The sequence below is a fragment of the Zonotrichia albicollis genome, chromosome 3 (assembly GCF_047830755.1).
Source record: "Zonotrichia albicollis isolate bZonAlb1 chromosome 3, bZonAlb1.hap1, whole genome shotgun sequence".
Taxonomy (NCBI): Eukaryota; Metazoa; Chordata; class Aves; order Passeriformes; family Passerellidae; genus Zonotrichia; species Zonotrichia albicollis.
This window is the reverse complement of record NC_133821.1, coordinates 20,739,387-20,764,857: the sequence shown is the minus strand read 5'-3', so window position 1 is coordinate 20,764,857 and position 25,471 is coordinate 20,739,387. Positions and strand designations below refer to the sequence as shown.

Here is a 25,471-nt window from a genome sequence, read left to right as displayed (position 1 = left end):
ATGGGCCTGTCTATTGATGATATATTGGGATTTGAATGGTTGAATTTGTTCAGCAGCAGGGCAAGAAAATCCACATGGGGACCTGTCACTTCTCTGTCCCTGGGGTGTCTCCACAGCCTGTGTTATTTAACCAGAGCAGAGAAACCTTTGCAGTTTGAACTGAACTCCACACCACTCCCAAGGCAAATATTGCCTACTCTGAGCTCTCCTCATGGTCTCAACACCTGCCTTGCAGGTGCTTCAATCCTGCCCACAGCAAATTTTCTGGAAAGCACTGAACCAAGCAGGAGCAAGCTCTCTGCAGGATGATGCTCCCAGAGCTGCCAGCATGGCATATTAAACCCTTGTGGGGTACTAGAAAAATATTGCAGGGTATAGGACTGACGCTAATAACACCCAGCTGCAGTTTCTGGAGTTTTAAAAGATTTAGCTGACTTTAAGAGATTTTAAAAGATGACTGACAGTGCTGAATGATGCAGTGAATGCATCTACTCCTGACTATATGGGGTGCTACTGGTGCTGACTTGAGCCTATAAAAATCATCTCTTACCCTGAGAAACGCCCTCAGCCCTGGGCATCTGTGGGTACCAGCAGTGCCTTGGAATGATTTTCTTTATGGGGGCTGTTTCTCTTCTGGCAGGTTGTGTAGAGCCTCCATGTCAGCACCATTTTCATCAGAAGTGGGGGATGTGGGAATGAAATCATCAGAAATCCCACATAATTTTCATCAGAAATGGGGTTTGGTGCCACTGCTGAGCCGAGGGGCTGATGGGCAGAGTGGAAATGTGCCAGGTAAACAGGATGAGAGGAAATAAACAGGATGAGAGGAAATAGATGGGATATTAGGAAATTATTTGTCATGTAAAATGTTGTCAGCTCTTGGAACAGGCTGCCCAGGGAAGTGGTGGAGTCCCCATCCCTGGAGGTATTTAAAAGTGATGTAGATGTGGCACTCAGGGCCATGGTTTAGCGGTGGCTTTGGCAGTGCTGGGTTAATGGCTGGACTCAGTGATCTTACAGGTCTTTCCCAGCCTTAATGATTCTGGAAATCTCTGATTCTGGAATTCTCTGATTCTCTGAAAGGCTCCCTGGGAGCAGCAGTGTCACCCTGAACACCAGGCACCTGCCAACACACCAGCCCCCTTCTCCTTCTGTTGGGCAAAGACAATGTCTTTAAAACCCTTTAATATGATTATATTCTTAATTTTAAGAAATGGTTTTTGAATCTCCTCTTCTGGAGTTACATATTTATTTGCTTGAAGGGCATCCAGGAGCATTTTGGGCACCAGTGCCAAACCATCTGCTTGCAGATGGGATGGATGCTGACTGTGCCCTGTGGCCCTGCAGCTGATGCAGGTGCCCAAGAGCACCTTGCCAGGGACACCTGGGCACTGTGGTGGCACCCATTGCCCTGCTCAGAGCTTGGATCCTGAGGTGTCAGAACTCAGTGCACCCCTTTGAATGTCCAGAGTTGCTGGGGCCCCTTTCAGAGGGCTTGGAGACCCTGGCGCACAGCCCAGAGCACCTGGGGATTTGATTTTGACCCGTGGAGCAAATTACCAGCTTTGTATGAGGATCTGAAAGTCACAGAAATTTAAATAGTATAATAATAAAATTATTACTGGGTGAAAAGGTAGATTTTAGGATTTTTGGAATGGGGGTTTTGGGGACAAGATGGGGACACTTAGGTGTGTCCAGCCTTTCTTCTTCTTCTTCTTCTTGGTCTCCATTTTCTGCTGTGATGCTGGCACTTTGGGACTGGTTTAGAATAGAGGTGCACTATCTAACATAGGTGATAGGTATTGGAAAGTTATTGTAAATATGTTATATGTAGTTTGTAGTATAAAAAGACAACACTGCCCTGAGGGCAGTCAGAGTGCTGTTGGCTGCCCTGCTGAGCAGATCTCGGCTGGGCAGAAAGAAAATTTTATAGATAAGAATTAATAAACAACTTAAAGACCGAAAACTGAAGAGCTCTGACTCTTTCTTCAAGCGCCAGGCTGGGAAAAGAGATTTTCTAACCTTTCTCGGGGTCACTCTGACAAGCCAGAGATCCCAACACTGAGTTGTCCTGCAGGCCTGACCAAAGCGAGAGGCAGGAAGGTGAGGAATGGCTAAACATCCCAGCTGATGTGTTGAGCCCCCCTTGGCATCACCATCCCTCTCAGCTGTGCAGGGATAGCCCTGGGAGAAGGATCATCTGGACAGCCCCCAAATGCAGCCCAAATTCCCCCAGAGCCACCCAGATCTCCCCACATTTGGCCTCAGGGCTCTGGGCACCTGCCCCTGCTCACGGCAGTGCACAGGGAGTTATCTCCCCCACATAAGCTGCTGCCCCTGCCTGGGTTGAGTTGTATTTTCTGCTGTGGAGGTGCTCAGAGGGTGCATGAGCCCTCTCTGATGGTGTTGCTGACTGTGCCCACCTTACCACCTCTGTGGGAAAGCAGGCAAGACCACCTGTGGCATGAGGCAGGATTTTGCACTGGTTATGTTTCCATTTGCTCTGGAAAATAAAATGACGTGCTCTAGCAAGAAGGAGCTGTGATGTTTCTGGGGACTTTCCAGCAGAGCCTGTCTGTGGCTCCAGGTCTCTCTGAAGTCTCTGCTCTTTGTATGTGAAACCAGTCAAAAAGAGTGAACAATCCTTCATGATTGTTTTCACTTGCACTCTTGATGTAACTTTTTTACAGCATTGCAGTGTAGATCAAAATGCACTTAGGCTGGGATGTGATACCATAAAAAAGCTCGTTGGCTTTTCAGGGCCTAGGTACAAAGTAAAACCGAAGTAATTTTTAGGATAGCTTTAAAAAGTGCTGAGAGATGCAGCTGTCTTTTCACTAGCAGTTTCAAAACCTAGACTATGCTTTTTTCAGACTGCTTTGATAAATGGATGTTTTGTTGCAATCCCACTGAGATGAGCTGCTTTCTGATTCCTGCTCCCTAATTCTGATACCTGCACGATGGGAAGAATTGTCTCCATCAGCTTTTTATGTGGCAATATCTGCTTCCAGCTCTTTCAATTCCTAATAATAATAATAATAATAATAATAATAATAATAATAATAATAATCTCAGTCACCTGGTGTCCACTTTCACCAACTTGGTGTGCACAAGGGATTTGGTCTGGTGAAAAATTCAGAAATTGATGAATACTCTGTGTTTCTGTTGGAGCCAAGGTGCTCAAGATTTGTAGGGTCAGGACTCTGATCATCTTCAGGAGATAAATGTGCTGCCTACAACATTGTCTGGGGCTCAAGGATTTGCTGTTAATTCCTGCACAAGCCTTCCATGTTGTGGTGGACAAGTCCTTGACTCTCTGGTATCTTTCTTGTATAGATTCACAGAATCATTCAGGTTGGAAAAGACTCACGAGACCATCAAATAATGTATATGAAATGAGGGTGCCAAAAATGTCTCATTCAGAGGCTTGTGGAGGAGCCTACAGCTGGTCACGAGATGCTTGGAAATCACCAGCAACAGAAGGGAGCCAAGATGGAGTGTCTGATTCATCCACAGGCTTCTCATTATTGACAATGCTCTGAGGGGCTAGAAAAAAGGTAATGCACTTCAGATGGAAACAATGACTAAAAAATTATCCTTGATGGTTCATTTTTTTCCCCTAAAGGGCTGTGGATACAGCCTGTAACTGCCTATAACCATTTTTAATATGAGATAATTTCTGCTTTAATGGTCTTGCAAATCTCAAGGATATGCTAACATTTACCATCAACTATTAGATCTATGTAGGAATATTTCACTTCTTCAGTACTAGCACAGATGATGCTCATGAGAGGTTGTTTAATTATACCTACATTTTCAAAGATGAGCGATAAAAATAAATATTGGTACAAGTCAACCTGATTACACGGGTATGAATAATCTTGTCCATATTGGCTTTTTCCTTTCCCATTGCTCATGGTTTTCTACCTGATTTGCAGAGATTTCAGGGATGAGTGTTTCTCTCACTGCACAATTCAGATGAATTGGTTTGATTTTGCATTGCAAATGCAGTTGATGTAATGAGACATGGTCTGCTGCAGCCCCTGGCATGCACAGGGCTCTGGCCAGGAGTGCAGGAGAGGAATTCTGAGCTTGTCTGACCAGGCATGAGCTGGGGAGAGCCTGAAGCACATGGATAAAGCAAAGGTACCCCTTTATCTTGCCCCAGAGGAGTCCTTCTGGTTTGGTCTCCATTGATTTCATCACTTATCTTTCCATGTCATTAAGCTGCAACAGTGTGTCAGGCTGTATAGTTTTTCTTCCCTGGACATCACAGGTTAGCAGAAATCCTTTATTTGAAAGACACTCTCAAATTCCCACATTTCCTACTAAAATAGCAGAGGCTTGGAGTCACTTGTCCCATGTAATGTCCCCAGGAAGGGGTAGGGATGGCCACTGGTGCACAGCTCAGCGAGGATGGAGAATTTATCTCTTGTGGGAGACAGGAAGAGCACAGAACTCATCTGTCAGTATCCACGTGCCTCTAGTGCACAGGCCTGCCCTTGATGCAATGTGTGGCAGGAGAGCAAACTGTTCTGAAAGCAGAGAGGGGCCATGAGATGGCTTCTCTGCACAGCAAACCCAGGCACACCAGCTATGGCTGCACTGCATCCTCCCCACCAAGTGTTTTGTTATTCCTTTCTCTGGTTCACCAGGAGCATGAGAAGGTCAGAAGAGTTTCCTTGGCCAAGGAGCCATACATGCAGGATTTTGCCAACTGATTGATATTTAAGTGGTGATGGACATGTGGACATCAAACTTTGCCCAACAGGCATCCACCTGCAGCTGTTGGGGTGAGGGAAGGGGGCTCCTTCTTCCCATTCTGCCAATAGTCCCAAAGGGAAAGTGTCCCCAGTTGTTTGGCACTGCTCCAGGGCTGGGTCATTCAGGACCATCTCTCTTGGTGCCAACATGAAGTGTGTGTGAAAGACAATCAGAAGTTTTCATGCAGAAGATCCAAGACACTCAAATATCAATAAATTCCAAAATGAAGGGTTTGATCATAGCATTATAAACTTCCCACATGAACCATTTTGAATGACTGGAGGGTGACAATCTAAATATAAATGTAATTTCTTTTTTAAAACTGACTTCAGGCACATATATACAGCTTTGGTTGACTTTCAAGAGGAGTCTGTGGGAACATCTGACAGCAAAATTAAGTTATATGTTTCTTGTGGGAGTTTCGTTTCCTCCAAAAACAGCAAACGCCTTGATTCTGTGGCACTCAGATTTTTAAACCTGCAATCCTAGCAGATATGAACTGTTTTTAATTACCCTCAGTGACCGAATTTTGTCCTTTGAAGGAATCACTTGGGGCAAGGCATGAAGGAGGGAAGGGGAACAAGGACATTCAGTGCAGATGCGAGGGTGTGATTCATTTTTAGGGCTGGTGTGGTGATCAGCTCAGCCATGGGGGTTTTGGCACTGATTTCAGCAGGTCACAGGGTCACACATGGCTCTTGGATTGGCTTGGGAGAATAAAGCAGTGGGAAGGAAACAGAGGACTTGGAAGCAGGCAGAGGAATAAATGGGGTGAGATTCCAATTAAAGTGGATAAAAGCAATGAGAAAAAGGGTGGGCATGGTGAGGGCTTTAACGACTTGTACAGCACATTCCAAGGGTATTTCAGGTGAAATCTTTTTTGGGACACTCATTCAAATAGCGTCATTTCCACCAAAATAACTGGTTACATGACTAGGGTGAGGTGGATTTTAACCTTTATATAATGTTCCTGTATAAATGCAACCGTTGCACAAAATGTACTTTTTGGATGTGGTGTAGGGAGAACTGCAGAATCAGTCAGGTTGATGGAGACCTCTGAGATCATCCAGCTCAACCTGTGACTGAACACCACTATGTTAACTTGGCCATGGCACTGACTGCCATGTCCAGCTGTTTCTTGAACACCCACAGGGATGGTGACTCCACCACCTCCCTGGGCAGCCCATTCCATTGCCTGACAGTCTCTTCCATGAAGAAATTCTTCCTGATGTCCAGCATGAACCTCCTCCAGCACAACTTGAGGCTGTGCGCTCTACTCCTGTTGCTGGTTGCCTGGGAGAAGAATCCTGGCCAACTCACACCTGGCCACAACATGGCTTTTTGGGAATTGTAGAGTGATAGGATCACCCCTGAGCTTCCTCTTCTCTAGGCCAAACACCCCCAGCTCCCCCAGTCACTCCTCACGGGATTTATCCTCTAGAGCCTTCACCAGCCTCATCCTCAGGATTCACTCCAGCATTTTGTAGGTGTCAGTGTGTTTCTGGGTGTGTGTGACCAGGTGCCCACTGGAGATGGAAGGACAATGAAACCCAGTCCCAGGAAAAACCAGCAGCAGTCATCTCATCCTGATTAAGTTCTCAGCTTGGTGTCTGGAATCACTGAAAACCCCAATACATGATTAACCCCCAAGTCTCAGTGCACAGGGTCTAATGAATCACCTGTAATTGCCTCATCCCTTAAACACCAGCCCTGCGCAGGGCTCCTCTCAGGTTTCTGTCATTGAGATGACTCCTGAGGTACTAGAAAGTCTTTTTCACCAGACCCGTGACCAAAGAAGCTGAGTTCTGCTTTTCAAGGTTGTTTATTTTCTCTTATCCATTACATTATCTATTCTCTTATCTTTCTTATATCTATTATCTTTCTTTCTCTGACCTGCTGAGATCTGTGCAGCAGGTCGGGTTGTGGCACAGTCACTGCCATTGGGGTGGTGTTAACTTTTTATACTATGAACTACTTTATTTACAATAATTTTGTACTTTATTTACAATAATTTTCCAATGCCTATCACCTATGTTAGACAGTCTGTCTCTACTCTAAACCAATCAAAAAGTGTCACCATCACAGCAGAAGATGGAGGATAAGAAGAACAAGAAGGAGGACAGGACATGCTCAGATTCCTCCATCTTGCCTCTTGAACCCCCATTCTAAAACCCCAGAATTCTACTTTTTCACCCTGTGACAAGTTAACTCTCATTCTACTCAAACTCCTGTAAACACACTCTTTGTGTGGCTTGTAAATCTTTAAACAATTACCACAAAGTTGGTAATTGTTTCCATGGGCTAAGATTGAAGGCACAGGTGATTTTGACTCCATGCCAAGGTCTCTGAGCCCCCTGCCAGGGTCTGGAATCACCCAGGGCAGCCAGAGCAATGTCCTGGGTCCTGAAAGGCTCTGTCCCAGGGTGGCACAGCAGTGACATGCCAGCAGGCAGCCTGGACACCAAGCTGGGAGCTGGAATGAGCATGGGACAAAATCCCATTGGGAACTGGAGGCAGCCTCATCATCCTGGTACTGGAAATATAAATGCAGCCCTTATGTGAGGACTGGGTCTTGCTGTAATAAATTGGATTAAGGGCTATTTTTACATTCCTGCCTCTGGAGAGGGTTTTGGGGCCTGGAGACAGATGCATGTCATGGCTGGGTGCTGGCAGCCCTGTGTCCACTCCTGGTCTGAGCAAGCCAGCCCAGGCTCACCTGAGGGCAGAATGGATGAACTTCCCACCAGCAGCAGAAACAAGGGCAATCATCTGCCCTGAAATCAGCTCCATTGAAATTGCTGCCTTCTTCCAGCTCCTGACATGCACCAAGACTGGGTGCTCTCACAGAGGCCTTCTGCCCACACCAGGACAAGACAGAGAGACCTCAGGAGCAGCTGTGGGAGCTGCTGGTGCTGCTCACCATGGTGAGTCTTCCCTTCCACTCCTTTGCTTTGTTGCCTTCTTGGAAGGCAGAGCTCAGTGAGTTATTTTTTTCCCATTAGGAAATGAGCTGAAGTAGCTGGTGACTCCTCAGGGATAATACTTGGATATCAGGAAGGCACTTGAACAGCAACATCAAAATATAGTGGTGTAAAAGGGTAATTATTAAAACAAAAGGTTTCTGATTTTCTGTAATTATGAATATCTACCAGATTAGTAGGATTTTCCCACCACACTCTTTATGGCTGGAACTGTGAAGAATTTGAAACATCTGATTATTTTAACTTTGAAGCATGGGAGACCCTGAATAAATCCCAAGGGAATTAGACTCCCAGCACAGCAATTTTGGGGACACCCAACATGAGTGAAATGAGTGTTACACAGCCAAAAATTTCCCTCTCCCCTTCACTGCTGGGCCCAGCATAACTTCTGGTGGCCACAACTTTTCCACCCTTATCCTTTCTGCTGGTAAAATAAGTTGTGTGTGCTTTGATGGGCAGGGGCTGCCACAAACCCTGGCAGGTTTTGTGTCTGGCTGGCCACAGCAGCAGCAGCAGGTGCCATCCCCAGCCTGTGCCCAGCACCAGCTCTTGCTGGGGCCTGTTTTATTTAGCTGAGGACATGGGGAGAGCAGTAGGGAGGGCTTTGCCTGGGTTAATAAACAGGAAGGTTTGCTCTCTGGGTCCATGTTACCTGGCAAGATTAGCAAGCCTCCACGTCTGGGGCAATGACATTTCTCTGTCTGCACTATGATTGATCTTTTAAGTGCCTTTCCAGTCAATATCAAAATTGCCAAGATTTATCTTAATACCTTGGACAGATGGCTTCTATTGATTAGAATGGGAGTTATGGAGAGGGGATATATTGGGAGTTCCTTGTAGCTGTTTACAGAGCAAACAGTTTCCATCTGCTCTCTGTTTTATTGCAGAGCAAAGGATCACCCAGCTGCAGAACTTAACAGATGACCATGGGGCACATCAGCAGCACATCCCACCAGTTGTTATCCCTCCTGCCTCTGCTCAACCATTTACCCAGCACCTAGGTCTCCACATATGGCTCTGAGGTTTCCATTTCCAAGGGGTCTCTCACCCAGGAGGTACTTCTGCCTCGCCTCCCACCCTCCATGCTCAGAAGAAAACACAAGAGCACTCACATGCACATCCCAGGCAACATTTTTTTTGTCCTGTTTATTTCAAAAGTCTTTTCAGGAGCTTAGCTGCAACATTCCAAATGTCACCTGGAATTTGGCATCCTCCCAGATGTAGAGAATTCACACTCCATCATGTTTCATGGCATTAAAAACACACAGGAACATTTCCTGGACACCACCAGTGGGTTCTTCCTCTGTCTCCTTAACCACCAGCTCTACACATCCTCTGCCAATGCCTCTGCACTGCTCTGCAAAGCAGCTGCACCTCAGCTGTCTCTGCCTCCTGGATCCATAACCATGTTTCTGTGAATGAAGGGGTGCCAAGCCCAAAATACCCATTTTTGTTTGCAAACGGTACATAATGAACCAGCAGAAACGTGATCCGCCTTTGATTGGCTCGTTTATGGCTTTTAGTCCTCTTCATTCAAAGATCTTACAGTGGAAAAATCCTGAGCTGACATCAGAAGTGGGACTGATTCATTAAGAGCACTCATAATTATGGTGTGAGCTGGAGACTAAGTTCCTGTCAGCCCAGGATTAAAGCATTTTTAATACTGACACTTGTTTAAACAGATTTCAATATTGAAATTTATTCCAGTTTTGCAAGGAAGTATTATCTGAAAGAGAGTAAAAATCTATGTTTTCCAATCAACAATTTACAGGAACTTATGTTTCTTCATTTTACCTCTTGGTAAACACAATCAAAATTGTGATGGAAAAATACATGCATCTCCTTTTGAATTCTAGCAGGCATTTAACTCATTACATCTATTTAATTAGGTTATTTATTACCTGCAATTCAACCAAGTTACTCCAGATTCAAGCCACAGGAACACTTGCTTCTTAGACCCTCCCATTTCTTTTGGTTTATTTAGGTAATCTTTGTGTGGTTCGGCTCTTTGGGAGTATGTTGGGTGATGTCAGGCACTGGGACCTGCTGCAGCTCTTTCTGGATGGCAAAATGTCCTTTTTTCTGACCAACACTCAGCTGAAATGTCTCTTGATTGTTGAAAATGTCCCTGGCTAATACCCATATGCACAGTATGTGACAGTAAATTGCCCATGTAACATTTGCTGCCATCCTCTGATTTCAGCAGCAGGGATGTGAAATGTCCCTAACAGTGTAGAAACAGATGCAGAAATTTGTTCCAAAAGTGCCATTTTGGTGCTGAAGCTGCCTGTAGAGCAATTTCCAGCACCCCAACCAACCATCTGGTTCTCTCCTGAACCCAAACTTCTCCCCCTGCCATGAAAACATCGAGCTGCTGCAAACAGAGGCAGCTCTGCTCAAAGCTTTTGCATGTGAGATCCTTACCAGCACATTCACGATTATTTTGCTTGTCTGAAATGCTGATAATGGGTGTTTGGGTTTTCTGTTTGGGGTTTTTTTCCTCCTTTTTTTGAAAAACCATGACCGATTGAAGGTCAGCTGCCAAATGGACTGAACGATCAGCGCAGGAAAATTGAAAATCATAACATCTTGTGTGTAGGCTGTGAATAATGGGCAACACCCTTTTGATCATTAAAATAGAAAATGATCTCTCTGTTTTCCACTGTTTTTAGCCCATTAGGAAGGCAGGGATAAGAGCACACTGCTGATGATTTGCACCACTCTCCTGGCAGTACAATCCCTGGCTGCAGCCCAGGGGCTGGCAGTGGGATGGATCCCACCCTGGCAGGGGCTGGGCTGGAGGAGGCAGCTGTGCTCTGCCATGACCTTCAGCTGCTCTCCAAAAACCACAGGCACCCCAAGCAGGGACATTCTGTGCTTTTTCTGCTGGGGGCTGGACCAGTATTCATGGTCCACAGGCATGCTTAAATTTAGGGATGGAGGCAAGCTCACCCCTGAGCGCTGTGCAGAGCAAGGCATGTCCTCAGATACATTTTGCTTTCTTACAGATAAAGAAAAGATAAGCCTTGCATGCTGTGGAGCAGGCAGAAAACAAGGCTTTTTCCCAGAAGACACAGGTGCATTGAGCATTGGAAAAGAATGATAATTTTGTGACAAATGCCTGAGCTTCGGGGTCCAATTGTATATTTTAGCACCTTACTTTCTGTTCAGAACACCACTTACTTTTGTTGATTCACTGTACTGGTAAGACAATTCTTCTTGTTTTCACTGATAAAGATCTCTTAGCAAATATAGCCAGACTCGGTAATTGATTCATCTTTTAATATTTATATATGCTGTCATCATATGGAAAGTCAAAACAAATCTCTCTATCTGTTTTATGAGGAGAGAAGCATCACAGTAGGATTGCAGCTTTGCCAGTGCAGAGGCACCGAAAAGAGCAAACTGGAGTGTCCCAAACACTCCAGTTTCAGGAGCAACCAAGGGTTCCAAGGTGGCCAGAACGAGGAACAGCCTAGCACAGGCTGCAGCTCATTGCTGTGCTTCTCAAGAGAGGCTCAATGCTACGTCCATTATCTTTTTTACTTTTTTAGCACTGGCAAACATCTCAGCAAAGGGAGCTGCCTGGATCCACCCAGCCAAGCTGCTTTAACCACCCCAGTGCCACCTCCCAGCCACCAAACCAACCTCCAAAATAACATTGTTTTGTGTCAAGAGCCCATCCATCACCCTTAGCCCTGAAGCTGTGTGGCCTTTTTGATAAAAGTGGTTAGCAGCCAGTCGAGCCCTGTGATTTATGTTTCCTTGCTTGAATTGCAATTACATTAGCATGCCCTTGGTTTGCAATGGCCAAATAGGTACAAATGTTCAGGTTTTGAAGGTTTAGACATGCAATTCTGTTTGCAGCAATCAGGCAGGCTCCATTTCAATCCCTCTGAAAGCTCTATTCACAGGAGCAAATGTTCAGCATAGGGCTTTTTCCAAATGGGACTTACATACTTCTGACTTTAAGAATTTGAAACAAATTAGATAGAATGGGCGAATGAAATATGCAAGTCCTTTTACATGAAACTGAATCATTTGCATCCTGCACAGAATTCATGTCAAGCAATTCTGTTAAAAAAAAAATATTCAGTTTGCTAATTCCAACCATGACGTAATTTACAATTAGATTCTAGATTTTACAAAACAATTTAAAAAAGAAAAACATTCAGAAAAGTGACTAATTTTGGTGGGCCTGGGAATATTTGCTGGTGTTCATATTTCAGCTATTTGCAATCAATGCAAAAAGGAAAATCATACCAACCAGAAAACAGCACAGAACTGGTCATTCCTTCTAGAATTCAATGCAGAAATAAGCAAATACCAAAGCCAGGGGAATCAGCTCCAAAAGTAAAATTTTGAGGTTTGTAGTAGGAGATAGCAAGGCCAGCTCAGCTAAAGATATCTACCAAGCTGTGCCCTTTCAAACAGAAACAAAATAAACAGGAATACTTTTCAACAGGTTATCTTGAAACTCAAGTGGTTTAAATTGGCTGGAAATTTGGAACGAATATTTTTGCTGAGAGTATCCAACAAAATAGAATTATAGTGAAAACTAAAAATGGGATTGTATATGTAGAATTATAGCATTTTTATTTTTGTAAATAAACAATGTTTACACACACAAAAACCCCCCTCAGACAATCCCCAAACCATTTTTTAGCTGTTGTGCTTTCAGATACTGAGGTTTTACAGTAAAACTGGAACTAAATTCTTGCACTGCCTGTGCAGCCCATGGATGATACTATAAGCAAAAACTTCCTGGACATAATTATATTACTTGCATGGAATAGGAAATTATACCCATTGAGAATACCTGGTGTTTGATTTGCTCATTGTCAGAAATAGCAGTAATTTTTTCATGTTGTTTATGCATGTTATTATAAAAGCATTAATCTTGCATTGACTCACTGGCTTTAAAAAATACTTTTACAGTCTGCAAAAAAAGGAATATGGAGACTCCTTTGTATTCCTTAGGTTTGAAAAAGCATCACCTGCTGAAGGTCTGATCCTGAAAACACTTGGGATGTTGAGGATAGGATGCTGGGATGTTACACACACTGTCAAACCCAGCTACATCCTCATGCCAAGTCTGGGCTTGGGAGCTGTCTGGGACACACCAGGGTGTGACACAGCCTGGGACTAGGAGGATTTGGAGGCAAGGGGATCTGCGCCTCTGATAGATCCAAAACACTGATCAAATACTGATCATCACTGCAAGGGACCAGCACAGCTGCTTTCCCAATAAAAGCTGGGCAACTGACTTGTGTGGTCCCTTTTTCCCCAGGAAAAGGCATTTCTCACAAAAAGCCTCTCTGCACATTCCAGATGAGGTGGCTGAGCCCACAGTGCCCCAGGAGCCCCTTGGGGGTGGCAGTGTCACAGCCTTGTGTGACGAGGAATAAACGCATGAGGAATGCAAAGCAACTCTCTGGTTTTCTGCTGCATTTGCTGCAGAGCACCTCTAAGCTTCTCCCTTTCCCCATGCTTTTCATCCTGCTGTATTTTTCCCCCCCATGCTAAATCACCAGACTTTTTGGGTAACCTGCAATAAACTCTACCTGTATTTTCTCCCTTTTTTTTTCCAAGGAAGGATGAAACAAAATACATTTGAAGGCTGCATATCTGCAGCCCCACTTCAAAGCTGAACTACACCACTCTGGATCCTTAGAGTTGAAAGTTTGGATTTGATCTTGGACCTCTTTTTGCCTATGCAAAATGTAGGGCAATTGCATTTTCTTTTTGAGGCTTTAAAGAGATAATTTAATTAAAGGGTGGATGTTACCCATTTAGCAGACAAAGAGAGAAAGAAAAAAGGTATGTGTGTTTATGTAGCTGCATTCAGACTGTGGCCATGTAAACTAAAGTAGTTTCTCTTCCTCAGTGCCATTGCTACACAATGCATTTATAATGCATAATGAACCACTTACTGTGTATGTGCTAACATGAATAGCCTTTGTGTCAAAACTCAGTGGAATTGTCCATACTTTCCTTTATTTTCCACAATGTAGTGCTTCTCTTTTCCTAGCATTCATGAAAGCATAATTTGAGCTCAAATATGGATATATTCACAACAACAACAACAAAAAAGATCATAAATTGCATACTGGTTGTACAATGTGCAATGCACCCTTCATTATTTATTCTGTGTGAGTCAAGTAGTAATTTTTCCTAATTGAATTTATTATGTAACACAGCATTTATTGTATTATTTAAATGTAACACTGCAGACGTGTGTTGGTTTGCAAAGGCACATTAGTAATCCAATTAGAGCATCAGCCATACCCACAGATTTGCTAGGCTAGCAATCAGCAAAGTATGATTTTGTTGAGATTAGCTCTGAACATTCACTGCAACGATTTGCCACTGAATATTTTTCAAGTTAAAGGCTAGAAAAATACTAAAATATGAGAATGGTCTCATTGCTACAGCTAATTTCCATATAGTCATAAATTCATCCCACACTCTCAATTAGGTTTATACTGAGCCCACATGCCTTGCTGTATGACCTCCACTGCTGCTAAAGTCTTTCAGCAGCAAGACATGACTGAAATAAGGGTAAATGGCTCAGTATACTCAAATTTTCACCCACAGAAAGCTGGGAAGGAGAAAAGACTGAGGGCCAGGGCTGAAGCCGTGCTGGGACAGCAGCACTACACCAACAGGGGCATTTCTGGGTAACAGAGCATGGCACAGGGCACTCCCAGAGAGCTCAAGTGGGATTCCTGTCCTCCACCAGTAATTCTGGCTGCAATCAGAGCTGAATTGCCTCAGGAGCCTTTGGATGCATTGCTGTGCTGCCTCTGCAGGGAGGCAAAGCACAGCCCTGTCCCCCAGACACTGCCCTCTGTGGCTGGGATTGCTCTGAACATCTACATGGTCTGGAGGACATCCTCTGCACTGCAAGGAAATGAAGGGCCACTTGAATTTTTTCAAAATGAGAACAGTGTTTGCAGATGGGAAGAAACCAGTGAGACCAGATGACATCTTGGTGTGACTCCAAACTTTGTCCAAGACACACACAGGGAAGACAGACCCCAAGAGGTCAATGGAGTGACTTGCCAAATGCTACAGGTTTCACAAGAAATCATTCCTTGTGGCTGCTCTGTGCTGACCTCTGGGGTTAAGAGGTCACTTGAATTTGGCCATTGTTGCCCATCAATTGGCACCTAAGTTTTAATTTCATCTGCAAGGTATTAGTGCAGGTGCCAGGAGAACATGGGATCTCCTTTGTCCAAGCAGCTCACACCATTGCTGCTCTCACTAGGGCCAGCTCACAGAGAAGTCCTAATTCCTGCAGCCTTCTGCTGCTCCTGAGTGCTCTTCCCTGGGCTCAGGCAGCAGAAGACCAGTCTGGGGGACAGGATCTGAGCTCAGGCCTGTGCTGCCTGTGGGCTCAGCAGGCAGCTGGGATGTCTTGGTCTGTGTCAGTGAAGAGTTACTACTGCAGTTCTACAGCATGTTGCAGAGGGGGATGTACCAGGGAAGATGAACTTTTAAAATCTAATTCAACTGCACTCTTTCGAGTTAACCCATAATTAAATTTGAAGAAAAAAAAACCCAACGCATTTCAAGAATGAAATACAGCTCCCAAGTTACCTGAAAAGAAAGTGCAATCTAGTGCAGTGTGCTTTCACTTTCCCACTCTGTTCTCTTGTTTCCTTCTGATTTCTTGTGCTTCAGTCTGTATCCAGGTATTGCTGGTATCTGCTTTGTCTGTGAAAATGAAATACCAGGAGGAATTGCACTTGGTGCAACTGGTGCAGGTTTAGGGGGTAATTCACCAATGGAGCAGGCTGCCCTGGGGAATCCACAATGAAAGAGAAGTTAGGTGCCCAAGCCTGGCAAGTTCAAAGAGGAGTTGTCATTAAAAAAAAAGGCTAAAGGAAGAGCACAGTTGACTAGCAAAGACGGATCTCAAACCTCCTGTGTCCTCTTGGCTCATGTTCTCATGCACAGGGGTGATGGGTGCCTAGGTAGGGCTGGCAGGCTGAAGAGCAGAGATTTGGAGCTTGGTTTCCATGCATCCTTGAAAAATGCTTCTGCTACTGAATATGAGGGAACTGTAAGGCCACCCTTCAGCAGATGCTTCCCAGTGATACCCAGGTCAGTACTTGTGCGCTGACCCTCCTATAAACTGAGCTTTGCTGAGCCAGATGGGTTTGGGGATTTTCACAGGACCTGGATACAACCTGGTGGTCCCTGTGGTTGACTTATGTCAGCATCTGGGGATATGAGACCTGCAAGCAACAGGGCCACTGTAAATAACTGGGCATGCACTTCCTCCAAGGCTAGAGAGAAGCAGAATGGAGATTATCAAGGACCTTGGGTGTAAGTAAACATTAGATCTAAGTGAACAGAGCAGCAACCTGATGCCCAAATTCCTTGAGATGCCCAGCTCTAGGAGCTGGTCCAGCTTCCTCTGGAGTTAATAGGAACTGCAAAGGGTCCTGCAAAGGCACCCTTGTGACTGACGGCACCAGGAGGACTTGGAAACATTCAATCGTGTTACAGCAGACTGTGTGTCTGCCTTTGCCTGGACTCAGAAAAAGTACAGAGGCGGTAGGTACAATTTCATATTACTTCACTGTATTTGCCAGCCTGGAATAAGTAGTTTGAAAACAATTCACAAATTTACACTTTAAAAAGGATTTTAATCATGGTTATAATATTTATCCTTTGAAACAACTCACTGAAAAATCCCCCTAATTTGCAAATTTGTTACCATAAAAATAGGAGTTTTTGAGCTCGCAGAATGTTGATACATTTGAGCATGCTTTTATGAGCAAAATAATAAACAGGTAATTCTGTTGTGGCTTGAGGCCCTATCAGTTCAAATTCCTAAGTCCTTTGGGATAGAGCCTGTCTGCCCTGATTTATGTAATAGTTCTAATGAGCAATAGTGCCCATGATGAACAATGCACCAAGATACGACCCTAAGAGAGGTTGGGCTGCAAAAAAAGAGCAGGGTCCCATTCACACTTTTAAAAAACAAACACATAAATCACCACAGTAAGAGATTTACCCATGGGGGTAATCCCAAGGGGAAATAACAAATTTTCATTCTTTTGTTTCCCTGCCTGTGCTTTTCCCTTGCATCTCTGGAAGGCATCAGCCTGAACTGGGTCTTCCAGCAGTCAGAGCTGTTTCCAGACCATGACCTGTCCCTGTACATCCTGCCTAAATTTAATCTTCAGTGGCCTTCAAAAGGAGCACCAAGCACCTCTTCCTTCTTCCTCAAAGAGGAGGAGTGCACAGACAGGAAGGCACTCAGACAGATGGACCTTGAGGAGTCTCTCTGCCACCAAGAGAGCTCCAGCCTCTTGAGTGCAGACCCTACCATACCACAGAACCTTTAGTGTGAGTCTGTGCCAGCTGGTAACACATTACAATCGTCACTGCTTGTTTCTGGCCAAACACATCTTGATAAAAGCTGAGACATTTACAGTGTGATACAGACCCATGTGTGATGGTTTATCTGCAGCTCTGATTTATTTTCATCAGCAGAAAAGATACATTCACCGCCATAATTCAGCTGGCAGGCTCAGGTGTGCATAAACCCCAGATTTCAAGTTGGTTTTCCAAGGGTAAATTCCAAAATATTTTTCACTGCTACAAATTTAAAAGAAAGCAAAAATTATGGCTACTCCAAACTCCAAACAAAACAAAGTAAATAGAGTAAAATATCTATATAAAACTTCATGGAAATATTTTCAAACATTTCTAATATTCCTAGTTTTTGTTCATCAGCTTGTTCAATTTATTCAGTGACCAGCCTACTACTCATGGTCTTGCCTACAATTTTCCAGTAAGTTTCCAGGGGAAGGCTTCTCAGAATATAAGCTTAAGTTTTATTTCTTGCTTTGAATCAGCAGAAGCCTTTTTATTATCTTCACAGTGTAGTAGAGAGAATTTAGAGAAATGATCCAGAGCTGTGCATGCATTTTTGAAAGAGGTTCGCAGCAAATCCTCTGCACTCACTTGTCATGCTAAACTACTCTAGATCAGGTTTGCTTTTGGCTCTTCAGAGGTTTGGGCTAGCGCAGGTTTAATATGGCTTAAGATGGCAGCAGCAACAGCCAAAGGCCAATTTATGACTTGGTATCAACATTTTGGGGGAAGCCAGCTTCGGGGGGAACTCCAAAGCAATGCAAGCAATGCCCTTCTTCTGTACAACCTGCACAGCCAGAGTTCTGGGAAACAAGTACAGGGTTGGGGCCCTCAGAGAACTGCAAGGAGATGATTTGCATGAATGTCTGCAACAACACTGCAGAAGACGCAAATTTAGGACAGCAGAGAACCTACATTCATTTTGGTGACTTATTTAAATGAGAAAGTAAGGAAGTAAGCATTTTTGAGGTGATGCAAATGTTTGACACCAGAGGTGCATACTGGCTTTTCTGGCATTAAACAAAGTCAGTTCTGAAGATGACAACTGCCTGTTTTCTGTTATTCAGCAGGTAGGAACAGTTCTGCACACTTTAACACGGTCCTTGATAATCCCCTGGCTTTTAAGAGTTAGGTGGCAGGTGGTCTTTCAGACAAGCCTGGCTAAACCCCATCATTTGTAGGAGGGGAGTTCAGCCCATTCCATCCTCTGCCACTGAAGTCAGTGAGATTATTGAGGTGAAGCACAGCCACCCTAAAGCTGGTGTGACAATAGTCACCTACGTGTATGACATACACAGGCCTGCTACGAGGAATTGCTGAAGAGCACTGAGTACAAGGCTCAGGGCCAGATCCAGACTTCAGCAAACTGGGAGATACTGGTTAGCCAAAACTTACCAACCCCATGCTTGAATCTGGAGTGCAACTTGCCCGCTTTATGCCTTTTAACCCAGAGTTTGGGTTCAGGTGCTGTTCTGAAGAAGAACATGTTGGTTTTGACACCATCCTAGCCATGCACACCATCCTTCTGTAATTGCACCAGATTCTGCATCAAAGACATCCAAGTCTCATTAAAAACCCCCTTAGGGGAAAACTGTAACATAATGGTAAAGATCTCACTGCATATTAGAGAAAACTTATAAAACCCCCAAAAGTAAAATGCTGAACGCCCAATGAATACCAAGGCTGTCTCTGAAATGTAAATCCTTCCAGTAGCTTGCAGTGGCAACTCCACCCTAACCACCATTTCATTTTCGTTTAAGAAACAAACGGAATTCCAAAAACTCTACCTAGAATCACTGGTTTCTGCCAAGCGGTTGTTCATGATGGCCAGAGCCCCCACCCCCGCCGAGAACCCGTTCTGTCTCGTGTTGATGCACACATTCCTCGGGTACCCGTTGGCCGTCTCGGACAGCTGCTTCTGCAGGATGGCCAGGGAGACCTTGCTGGAGGCCGTGAGCTCCCTCATGGAGATCATCTCCCCAGAGAGCCTCCTGCCCTCGGTGTCACTGTCGTACTGCCCGTCAGTGTCCCTGGCCACGTTGTGCCGGCGCAGGCGGGCCCCTGGCGTGATGGCGTTGCGGCGGCTGAGGCGGGTACTGGATTTATGGCACTTTGGGCAACATCTGCATTCGAATTTTTTCAACACCCAGTTCAAAATTTGTTTGATTACGATGGAGATGACATTAAAAAGGGAGTATATGCAACATACTCCCATTAATATAAACATGAAGTTCCCGAATCTGTATAATCCCTGATGCTGGTACACAGCGTTTTGGTTGCTTACCAAATCTCCAAATCCGATGGTGCTGAAGGTGACAAAGCAGTAATACAAGGAGTCAACGTAGTTCCACCCTTCCACTGCCGTGTACATGGCCGAGGCGCAGCAGGAAAGGGCGACAGCAAAGATTCCCAGGATCAGCATGACGTGGTAAACGGACGGCTTCCAGCCCACGAGGCTGCCCACCCCGGACACGGCCGGCCCCTTTCGGAAGTTGGGAGGTAGGAGACCGCTCCTTCGCAGCTGCCTCTCGTAGCACGCCTTCATGATGAATGCCAGCAGCGAGATGATGCGCTCCAGGAAGAGGTTGAAGAAGAGGATGGTCCCGGCACAGCCAAAAAGGCCATAAACGATGAGGAACACTTTTCCAGCCACGGTTGCTGGTGTGGTCATTCCAAAACCTACGGTGTGGAGATAAACAGGCAACATTAATAACACATGCTTTCATGATAAACTCATGATATATGTACCTTAACAAGGCTCCCATCTCACTGGACAAAAGGAGTGCTAGCTCTAAGTCAGCTTAGGCCAACATGAAATTGAGTTTGGTAAAGAAGGAAGAAGGCACCAAAAGTTCAACGAGATGACTAAAATTCAAAAGCGAGCAAAAAGATCCTTGCAAGATGAAAGGATTATTATCTGTATTAACAGAGCAACACCACTCGAAATGCAGGTGGAAGGCTCACTGAATCCAAACCTTTTCAAGGTGGGATGAGTGAAGAGGCCATTTCCCCGCTCCCACATGTGTCAGCCATCACAACCTGATGGAAAATTTAAGTTCTCTGTTCACAAGCTGCAACCCAGTGTAACATTTTTGTTACAGGGGTCTGATTATACCATTCCCACTGAGAAGATGGAAGTTTTCAGGTTGTATAACAGGAAAAAAAAAAACCAAACCACCTCCCAAATATTGAATTCTGTTTTAAAAATAACAGCACTTTTAAGTCTTTTCCAAATCCCAGCTGTGACTCTAGCCCACCTGGTATCATCCCATAGGGAAGGAAAAGCCATCACGCCACAGAGCTGCCTGGGGGCACTGGGAACTTGCAGATGGATAATTACAGCAGGGAAAAACACTGCTGCACAGTTGAACAGAAAAATCAGAGTATACAAACTCTGGGAAGATCCAGCAACAATATTAATGTGACTCCTCTTCGCATGAATTACTTATTATAATATTACTTATTATAACATTACTCATACACAAAGATTTATAAGTAAGCAGTAATGCCTTGTAGCTAACAGATGGTTAAATAACAGCGAAAGTGAACTTAAATATGCATGCAAATAAATACAGTAAGTTTACTCCATGTCATTTGCTGATACCAGTTATCTTGTGAAAAAGATTACCTACATTTCACATCCTATCTCAAGAAGAGTCTTCTGAAACTCAGTTCTGCAGGTATTGCCTTTTTTCTGCTATTCTTCCCTGTAAAAACACTTGGTGGCTCAGGCAAAAAACATTGACAGGATTGAGGTGACTGCTTGTGTCCCATGAATAAATAACCACATCTAATCTAAACTAAAGTTTTGTGAAAAATCCACATTCCCAGATTTCATTGCTGTATTGTTCAACCAAAATACCCAGCAAGTAACATATTCAAGGAGGTAAATATCAACGCCAGACTATATAAACAGAAGTTTGTGAAGGAAAAGCATAGAGCACAATGAAATCATTACGGAGCATACTGAAATAATTAAATCCAGTTTATTACCATAACATACCTGTATAAACAGCAACAAGATAATATTGCCTATATACAATGAGTTGAGATTGCTGCTTGAAATCTCTTGATCTATTTTTGCAATGGCTGAACTTTTCTGGCTAGTTTATCTGTGTTCCCTTCCTACTGTGTTGATAGAGAATTTCCCACTGGTTGACAGAGGAATGTAAATGCTCATGACAAGTAAACTCAGGTGTATCTTTCCAGTGACATGAAGATAAATGAGGGAAGACGTGGTCCTACTCTCACAACAGATTTGGCAGGCTCAGAAACAGCTGCGTGCCAGCAAGTCAGCCCATACTTCACAATCTGAGTAACCTGGTTGTGGTAGTGTGTTGTTAAGTTTCTTGTGTTATTCCCCCAATTTATGTATTGTTCTCCCCTATTATGTGTAAAATGGTTTCATTCCCCCAGTTTTTCCCACCACTGCTAGCCTGTCAGCTAAGTTGCTATAGTAACCGCTATTCATAGTTGCCGATATGTAATTGCTCCTCCCCTGGTTTCCCTTATAAGTGAAAGTTGTTTCCTCCCTGTCCAGTCAATCACTCCCTTCCTCCTCCCAGGTTTCGAGAACCTTCTCCTCTCTGGAGATGGTGGTTGGCTGGGGTCCCAGGACACCTCCTTTACCTTTTGATTATTGGTCTCCATGGAGTGTCAGTTCTGTGAAGTTCATCCCCTCACCTTTCCCGATTGGTTCCGCCTGTACCCACCCCCCCTCCTTTATAATCCTGTTTTCACCCCCTATGAAAAAACCTTTTTCCCGGTTGGTTTCTGCGTGTTTGGATCCCGCAACACCTTCAATAAACCGATGTTTAACCCCCGGGAAATGGTCAGCTCCGTTCCTCCAAAATACCAGCAGGGTAAGCCAGTCCGCAGCCAGCACAGCCCGAGGCCATCAGACGCCGAAGGGTGCTGGCCAGGAATTGCAGAGGGGCGTCGGCCTTTCGCCCTCAGCTAGTCGGACTCTAAACTTCGGGCCACATATGCCCCCCTCTGCACCTGGTCTAGTGAAAGGTGTCCCTGGCCATGTGAACAGATAACCTTTCAGGTCCCTTCCAACCCAAACCATTCTTTGACTTTATGATCAAAAGTATCACTGTAAAAAGAGTATTTTGTGTAAAAGTCAGTAAAAATCTTGCCCAGTATTACCAGAAAATATTACCAAAGAGGTAATTACATTTTGCTTTCTGGACCCACTGTCTTCTCTCTTCTCTCCATTTTGCAGTGTTAGCGACACCACCTTTGAGCAGACCTCACAAAGCCTGCCACAGGCTCTGGAAAGTTCTCAGTTCCTTCTTCTCTGTGGGATGGAGCTGTTCTCTGGGTTGGGCTGGCTGCTAGCAGGAGTCCTCTCATTTGATGATGCATATCCAAAAGTGCCTGGTCCTCAGAAGGAGCTGGGGAGCCTGTTGTGGTTGCCAGCTAGGGATACACAGCCAACTCGTGTTGGAGAAGGCATCTGTTTGCCTGTGCCTTGTCAGCAAAGCTCTTAAACATGTGCTTCACAGCAAGCATGTGAACATCACCATCAAAATAAATGGGTTTATTGTCACACATATGGCTAGACACATTTATTAATTAGGAAAAAAAAATGAGATAGCAACAGTTTGGATCAAGCTGTAAATGTGCTGAAGCCTCTTACTATTTTCTGGTGATCGTTCAAGAGAGGTGATGAAGTTTTATATTTTTTATGCTGTTTGTTTCATCAAGATTTTCTGAAGCAAAATGCTTCCAAAATTCAGTATGTAGCTAGGCAAGGAGGTGAAAGGGCCCATCACAGCAATGAGAATGCTAAGAGATACATAAAACAGGCAAAAAATAAGGCTAGGCAAACAGTGAACCATTTAGGTTGGAAAAGACCTTTAAGACCATTGAGTCCAACTGCTACCCCAGCACTGCCAAGCCACCACTAAAACACATCCCTTAGGTCAGCAGCTGGCTGAGGGAAGCAGCCATGGGCTCTCTCTCCATGCAGGACCTTCCTCTGCCTGCTGTGTTTGTCCCTTGGTGTCACCCCCAGCACGAGGAGTTGCTCCTGGTATGTTCTGAACCTCATCCCTGAGCTCAGCCCCTGCCCAAGGCTAAGAACTCCTGATGCCTGGGTGAAGCAAACTCATCCAGAACTGCCTATGCTTCCAACACGGTGCAGGGAAAAAGCACCACAGGGCTTTGTGCTTTCCATGGCCCTGAGACACATCCCACAGGTGCCTTGGGGTGGACTTTGTGTGGCTCAGATGCAGTATTGAACCTCCTCCCTGCCAATTCTGCCCCACCAGCTCAGACACAAGCTCTGTGGCAGCATTCATTTCAGCTGGTTGGTATTTCTCCTTCCCAAGGAGAATTAGCAGAGATGAGCTGATAAAAACTCTCTTCAGCAGCCTCTCATGGTTAAGTGCTGGCATTTAATGAGACCCTCATCCTGACTTGCATAACAGGTTTGTGGTTACAATCCTGCTCATCTGGAGCTTTAAATTACTTAAGCTGGGGATGGATTCAAGAGGTAGAACAGATGGACAAACTTGTGACATATGCTTCCTGTTGCTCTTGCTTTCTTTTCTTTTACCCACTTTCTTATGAGTAAGAGGTGGTTGATGCCAGAAGACAGAGAGGAATAGCAGCTTTAGTACTTGTGAGCTCTTCTCTCAGTCAAATTACTTTGGCAATTACCTTGTCTTACTACATTTTGAGATTAAAGGGGATGACAGTTTTGCAGTAAAAGACGCTTTTACTCAGAGATGCGATAAAGTTTTGGTCACTTCAAAAACTGAACACAAGGAAGTCACAGAAAACAGCACAAGAAAGGGCAGAATGAGTCCCTGCCTCTTTCAGCCACCCTGGTTCCTCTCATAAGCCACAGGACTTCACTCACACAGCAGGTCAGCACACTGGAGCAGTCATTTGAAATCCCAGAGTGAAAGAGCACTTAGATCATCAGAGCACATCACCTCTATACCACTATATAACCACCATGTAGTTATATTTAAGAAAATCAAAAGAAACTAAAATGGCTGAGAGTAACTTTTTAAATAAGTGGTTCCTCAGAGACAACAGAAACAACTATAACCATAATGCTGCTTCCAGAGGGAAAGAAGTTCTTGTAACATAAAGGCTAAGAGATGGGGGTTACAGAACACAGAGAAACAAAGAGATACCAATTCTCATGTTTTCCTGCTTCCTGTCTCTTTCACACTTGCTTTACTTCATAGCTCTCCAATAGTCCTGGCTGGTCTTGACTGACACATAAACCACACTATACATGTATATAGGAACCAAACATCCTACTCTGAATCCCATGTTTGGGTTCTGGTTCTTCCTTCCACCCTTTCCCACCTGTTAGCATTTCATCATTATTTCCCCTGAGAATCACACCTGTATGTTCCACAACTGCCTCTCATTTATTCTCTAGCTCCTTACCTCCCAACATCCAGAAACAGTTGCCTTGGATACAGGGTCACAGCTCAGAGCTGACAAAACTGCTGCATCCAGAGCTTTTACCCAAGGAGTGGGAATACAACGAGTCAGTTCTTCCAACTTCTGCATTTCCCGACTACAAATTAAAGATTTACTTTCCCTTCAACATCTTTCTCAACCTGCTTTACTAAAATACCCCACTCTGGGCTCAAACAGTAAATTATTTTAGAGCTTTTCTATTGCAAAGCCTTTAATATAAAAGTTTGCTGCAAAATCCCATTTGATCTTATTTAGATTACTATCTGCAAACACCTCCTGAACAGCAGCAGTCTGCCCAGCACTGGGTGAATTAAGATCCCTTAAGCTGGACCTGTGCTATTTCTGAATAAATGAGATACAACTGCAGTTTTTAGGGCTGGCCTAACCTGTATCACACATAAGCTTGTAGTCCTTGGTAACCCATGTACTGGGGCAGATATTCCATGAAGAAAATACTGAGTGACCATGCAAATAAGGGCTGACTTCAATAATCATTCTCTCTATCCATTCATCCAAGAAAGAGCACTATGATGAGCACAAAATGGAGTTAAAAACCACCCATGTCTCTGCTGGTGCTCCTTGTTTCATTTCCACCTGTGCAACATCAGTCAGGTGTTTGAGACAACTGCTGCTCAAAGGGAGCCACGCTGGCAGAACAGAGCCAGGAGATGATTAATTGAACTTTAGGGCGTTTCAAAGAGCTGCAGGTGACTGTTAGAGGCTTTCTACAGTACCAATTTTATTCTATTTACACAAAACAGTGATCAGGTTACTGGTTATCCAAAGTGCTGTGATGCCTTAGTGATCAGTGAGCACCAGAATCGATCACCCTTGGCACTCCTCTGCTGGCCATGCTTTAAACCACAGGCTAAAAGGTCATG

The 25,471-nt window shown here is 44.4% G+C and overlaps 1 protein-coding gene across 1 annotated transcript in view; it reads right to left on the bottom strand.

Annotated features, from left to right (window-relative positions):
* Positions 1-10,085: 10,085 nt before the first annotated feature.
* Positions 10,086-25,471, bottom strand: part of KCNK12 (potassium two pore domain channel subfamily K member 12) — a 28,770-nt gene continuing 13,384 nt past the window's right edge. The window contains exon 2 of the mRNA XM_074536909.1: positions 10,086-19,817. Coding sequence (XP_074393010.1) covers positions 18,922-19,817 — 896 coding nt within the window. The 3' untranslated portion in view covers positions 10,086-18,921. The remainder of the gene's footprint in view (positions 19,818-25,471) is intronic.